General features: G+C 43.3%; 1 protein-coding gene across 1 annotated transcript in view; it reads right to left on the bottom strand.

Annotated features, from left to right (window-relative positions):
• Window positions 1–6000, bottom strand: part of LOC119398708 (fatty acid synthase-like) — a 141680-nt gene that overhangs the window by 112953 nt on the left and 22727 nt on the right. Inside the window, 1 exon segment of the mRNA XM_049417399.1 lies at window positions 1638–1871. Coding sequence (XP_049273356.1) covers window positions 1638–1871 — 234 coding nt within the window.

The following is a 6000-nucleotide window of genomic DNA, read 5'->3' as shown; positions in this document are numbered from 1 at the left end:
CATTGCGTAAGGATATGCATTTTTACCACCGGAAAGTAAAATCTCACAACGCTGTTCAGAGACACCTAGCATTAAAGCGTGGCATTGCTCGGTGTTTTTGATTACAATTAACAGGCCAGAAGTTTCATATAGACAGTGAAAGAACGCTTCCCAACGAAAACGCAATTTCGTAAGCGCTATAGTGCTAGAAATGATTTAGGAGATATATAATTTGAATTCACTAAAGAAAAACAAAAAAGTGATGCAATGCACGGGCAAGAGCCAATACGCAGCCTATCATTATTAGGCTCGCATCATCTTTCAGAATATACATTCTGGACTTATCGAAGTTATAGTTAATTGGAAACAGTGAATGCATTCGACAATAACTCGAACAGTAAATAAATAGGACGTAGACACACACAGCCACGGTCGCCAAATCGAAACTTAGTGCAAGCAAATTACGAAGATGTGGCATGCATCGTAAGACGACAGTATATAGGCAGGCAAACGTCCGTGCAGTTTTCTTTTTCTATTTTAAAAGCTCGAATAGTTTGGCAGTTGCAATCTACACACTTCAAGGTGCGAAAACTGGCAGTCAAGCACATATTGCCGTGCATACTATTTTCCTTCAGGCTGGAACGTTCTCATAGTTCGATGTCATTATCTTTACCTTTTCGTTTGCTCTTTGAATGTTGTCGCCGTTGCAATAGCGGAAGTCCTGTTTATCACAACTGCGCGCCCCAAGGGAATACGTTCAATTTTTTTTTCTGCTGAATAGCGTATATTGAGGCTAGTATAGGCCACATGTGGTTGTATATGCGAAAATAGTGCGCCTAAATTAGAACTACCATGCCCACTGGCATCGCCGGCTTGAGTACTTTCATGTTTGTTGGTTATACTAAAATTTTCACTAACGCCTCTAGCACTTTGTGTTATTTTTCCTCAGCACCATACCAAATAGATTACAGGGTGTCCAGGCCATATGGGGCTACATGAAAGAGCAGGTTCTCGACAAAAGATATTGTGATATGGAATAGTACCCCAATGTTCTATTAACGAGAACGATGTAAAACTATTATTTTGATTCAGGAAAAGTGCGTGTCTCTGTAATACCCACAATACCACATTCTAAAGAGGCTGAGATTTTTAAGGGTCTAAGATTGTAAAGTAATGAAACATTGGAAAAGCAACTGCTGCATTTTTCAAATGCTTAATGAGGTTGCAGCGATAGCTACACATTTCATGAAATTACTAATAGAATAAACATTTCTATAATTTTTACGTTACACCTGAATTAAGATTTTATTGCCCCTTTCTTGCAATGAACTCTCCTGGGACCAAAAAATTAGGAAGCGTTCTGTTTCGATTTCTCTTTTAGAAGTAAAGTTTATGGGCGTTGCAGAGTTAACTTCTTTTAAGAGGAAGCTGCATGGCTATACAGTGCCTTTATTAAATTGCATACCGTTGTGTATGGGATTTTATTTTATGGATATTTTATTATATGGGAAAACTGTTAATATATGACAAACCGTCGCCTATCCTGAAAATAACCAAACATGGATTACGCTCGATCATCGTGTAAGTAAAGGGCAGTCGACAAAGTTCTCTGTTACGGCTGTTAATCGTATTACTAGTATGCAGTCGCATCTCCTTACCACAAGCACTCTCGGCATGTCCCATATTACTCTTGACAGATCCGACTTTCAGGGGCTTTTCTCTTTCCGGTGGACAGAGGGCATTGCTGATCGCTTCCAACTCTTGAGGCCCACCAACCTTTGTTCCCGTACCATGGGCTTCGACGTACACTACTTTTTGCGGATCCACGTTGGCTTCAGCGTATGTGGCACGGAGAAGCTGCTCGTGTACTATGGCCGATGGGAAGGGCATGCCTGCGAGATTCGAGAAGGACATGCGTTCAAGGCAAGGACGGCTGCTTGACCCAAGCAAAGCTGCACCAATTCAATAAGACCTAATGAAAACTGCTGAACAGCTTTCTAGAAGGTATTTTTCACATATTTTCGTAGTTGCGTATTTCAGTACTCTTACGAGCGCACGAGAGTTTGCATTTCCTCAGTGAGGGCAGTGTACTGCCGATATTGGCGGCATTTGTAGCTTGATGCAACCATGCCTCCCTTTGAGGCACAGCCTCACCAATTACAAATTTCTTATGAGTGTTTAAGTGTGCCTATGTGTTTTGTGTTATAACTTTTCGCGCAGTTCGCAGAGTTCAATGCTGTCGCATGACTGCCAGGGTGACCCCATTCCGCAAGTCTGGCGAAGTTCATACCTCTTCTTAGCCATAAGGGGATTTGCTTAAAAGATATTTAATGAATGTTACTCGAGAATGCGAGTGCAACCTTGTTAGAATAATAGGGTTTAATATTTGCGATCACACCTCAGCACCAGAGTTCTCAAAAAAGCAACATCGTGAGGCTTAGATAACAACGTTCAATAATCATTTCTTCTGTTCGTTTAGCAAAACATAAACTTTATATGACGAAAGAAAATGAGGCTAAATACGGCTTATGGTAAAAATAGCAAAGGAAATACAACAAAGACAATGAAAACTACTTAATCCATCCCGGAACTCTCGTTTCGCGATATCTCCGATACTGATGTGCACCGAAATTTTCCGAAACGCAACAAATTGGGATGAACAAAACACGAAAAACAAAGAATAATGTTAGCAGTTGTTGGAGTTTTACTTCCCGACACCCGGATATGATTATGGGACACGCCGTAATGAAGTGCTCCGGAAAGTTTGACCACCAGGGGTTCTTTACCATGCACCTAAATATAAGTGCACGGGTGGCTAGCATTTCTCCTCCATTGAAATGCGTGCAGCCACAGCAGGAATTTCCTCCCACGACGTTCCAGGGGGCATTCGAGCCGCATAACCACTAGACCACCACAGCGGAAACCGATTGAAATAAGGTAAGGCAATTGAGGTAAGCGTGTCCGATCACCTTATATTTCATCATCATCATCATCATCAGCCTGTCTACGCCCACTGCAGGGCAAAGGCCTCTCCCATGTTCCGCCAATCAACTCGGTCCTGTGCTTTCTGCTGCCACGTTATACCTGCAAACTTCTTAATCTCATCTACCCACCTAATTTTTTGTCTCCCCCTCACGCGTTTGCCATCTCTTGGAATCCAGTCAGTTACCCTTATTAACCACCGGTTATCCTGCCGACGTGCTACGTGGCCGGCCCATATCCATTTCTTCTTCTTAATTTCAACTATGATATCCTTAACCCCCGTTTGTTCCCTGACCCACTCTGCTCTCTTCCTGTCTCTTAAGGTTACACTTATCATTTTCCTTTGCATCGCTCGCTGCGTCGTCCTCAATTTAAGTTGAACCCTCTTTGTAAGTCTCCAGGTTTCTGCTCCGTAGGTAAGTACCGGTAAGATGCAGCTGTAATATACCTTCCTCTTGAGAGATAGTGGTAGACTACCATTCATGATTTGATAGTGCTTGCCGAATGAGCCCCATCCCATCCTTATTCTCCTAGTTATTTCACTCTCATGGTTCGGCTACGCGGTTACTACCTGTCCTAAGTAGACGTACTCCTTTACAACTTCCAGCGTCTCGCCACGTATCGCAAAGCGCTGTTCTCTGCCAAGATTGTTCCACATTACTTTAGTTTTATGCATATTAATTTTCAGACCTACTCTTCTACTTTCCGTATCCAGTTCAGTAATGATGAGCTGTAATTCGTCTCCCGCGTTACTCATCAATGCAATGTCGTCAGCGAATCGCAGGTTACTGAGATACTCTCCATTAACTCTTATCCCTAATTCTTCCCAATCTAGGGCCCTGAAAACCTCCTGTAAACACGCGGTGAATAGCATTGGAGAGATCGTGTCTCCCTGTCGTACGCCCTTCTTTATTGGGATTCTGTCGCTTTCTTTATGAAGGACTATAGTGGCTGTGGATGCGCTGTAGATGTCTTCCATTATGTTTATATAGGCTTCGTCGATGCCCTGATTCCGAAGTGCTTGCATGACTGCTGATGTCTCCACCGAATCAAATGCCTTCTCGTAATCTATGAAGGCTATGTATAGGGGTTGGTTGTATTCCGCGCATTTCTCTATCACCTGATTGATAGTATGAATATGGTCTATTGTTGAGAAGCCTGTACGAAATCCTTCCTGGTCCCTTGGTTGATTAAACTCTAATGTCCTATTAATTCTGTTAGCAATTACTTTTGTGAATAGCTTGTAGACAACGGACAGTAAGCTGATGGGCCTGTAATTTTTCAGGTCCTTGACGTCCCCTTTCTTATGGATCAAGATGATGTTGGCATTCTTCCAAGATTCTGGTATCCTCCCTGTCGAGAGACACTTCGTATACAGGGTGGCCAGTTTCTATAACATAATCTCTCCACCGTCTTTCAACAGCTCTGATGTTACCTGATCCTCACCAGCGGCTTTGCCTCTTTGCATTCCCTTTAGGGCTTTCTCTACTTCTCCTGTTAATACTGGTGGGATGTCAGATTCCTCTGGGATATTACTGCTTCTTACATTATCATCCTGACTGTCTCGGCTGCTGTACAGATCTCTGTAGAACTCTTCCGCTACCTCAACTATTCTATCCATATTGGTTGTGACCTTGCCATCCTTGTCCCTTAATGCATACATCTGATTTTTGCCTATGCACAGTTTTGTCTTCGTAGCTTTGAGGCTTCTTCCGTTCTTTAGAGCATGCTCAACTCTCTCCATATTATACTTTCTTATGTCGGCTACTTTACGCCTATTGATCAACTTCGAAAGCTCCGCCAGCTCTATTTTGTCTGTTGCATTTGAGGCTTTCATAGCTTGACGTTTCTTAATGAGCTTTTTCGTCTCTTGGGATAGCTTACCAGTGTCCTGTCTAACGACTGTACCCCCGACTTCCACTGCACACTCCTTAATGATACTAGTCAGATTATCATTCATTGCGTCAACGCTAAGGTCGGTTTCCTCGGTTAAAGCCGCGTACCTATTCTGAAGTGAAACTCTGAATTCTTGTACTTTCCCTCGCAGAGCTAGCTCATTAATAGGCTTCTTCTTGCGTATCAGTTTCTGCCGTGCCTTCCTCACGTCTAGTTGAATTCTAGATCTTACCATTCTATGGTCACTGCATCGGACCTTGTTAACTACTTCCACATCCTGTATAATGCCCGGGTGGTCGCACATTATATTTATTAGTCGCCTGTTGGAAGTGACTGCACCAGTGTTGCCCAGAGGAATGATGTGGTGTAGGGCAGGGGCGTAGACTTCCCACTCGCCATCATGAGTTGCTAAGGTGGCATCGACAAGGAGCAAGGGGGATGGCGGAAGCCGAAGTTTGCACATTGTGGGAGGGAGGGAGAAAAGTAATTCGGTCATTCGGAAATATAATTCGGACACCTCCCTCGGCCGTACCGCAAGGAAAGGAACGTTTGAGCGCGTAACGTAGGCCATTTCAAACTATCCTAGAATGCCTACTGCCAATAGAGTTGGGGTTTGCCCACTGGGCTATAATTCTTCCTTTTGCCAATTTCCAAAGTACGCATTACGCGTCCGTAAAGCAAAACGCGCACCTGCGCATCTGGGCACTTTTTTATGTTGTTGCTGCTGATGATGATTAATTATACCTGAACGCTTTGTCATGGGTAGAGTTTTAAACCACCCACTGGTTGCGCAAGTCATACGTTTTGACGCTTGGTGAAATTCTACGAATCTGTCATGAAATATTACATGTGTTAACAACACTCCTCGCACTAATTAGTATTGACGTAGTGTTCGTTTTTTCGAAGCAATATTGAGCATGGACGTAGCCCTGTGGTAGAACACTTGCTTGCCGAGCAGAATGCCTAGGTTAGATTCCCGCTCAATGCGATGGTTTTTTATAATTTGTTTTTTTTTGCATTCATGCTGTTTGTTTGCTCACAACAACACACCCAACCGACACCGGAATTTCTGCGAAACGAGCTCTATAACGCTATCGCGTTAAACGTCTGTTACTATCTGAGGTGCCTCCGGAAAGACTGTTT

Source organism: Rhipicephalus sanguineus, chromosome 7 (genome assembly GCF_013339695.2).
Source record: "Rhipicephalus sanguineus isolate Rsan-2018 chromosome 7, BIME_Rsan_1.4, whole genome shotgun sequence".
NCBI classification, from domain to species: domain Eukaryota; kingdom Metazoa; phylum Arthropoda; class Arachnida; order Ixodida; family Ixodidae; genus Rhipicephalus; species Rhipicephalus sanguineus.
Note: the sequence above shows the minus strand (reverse complement) of the source record. Positions and strands in the feature narration are given on the sequence as shown.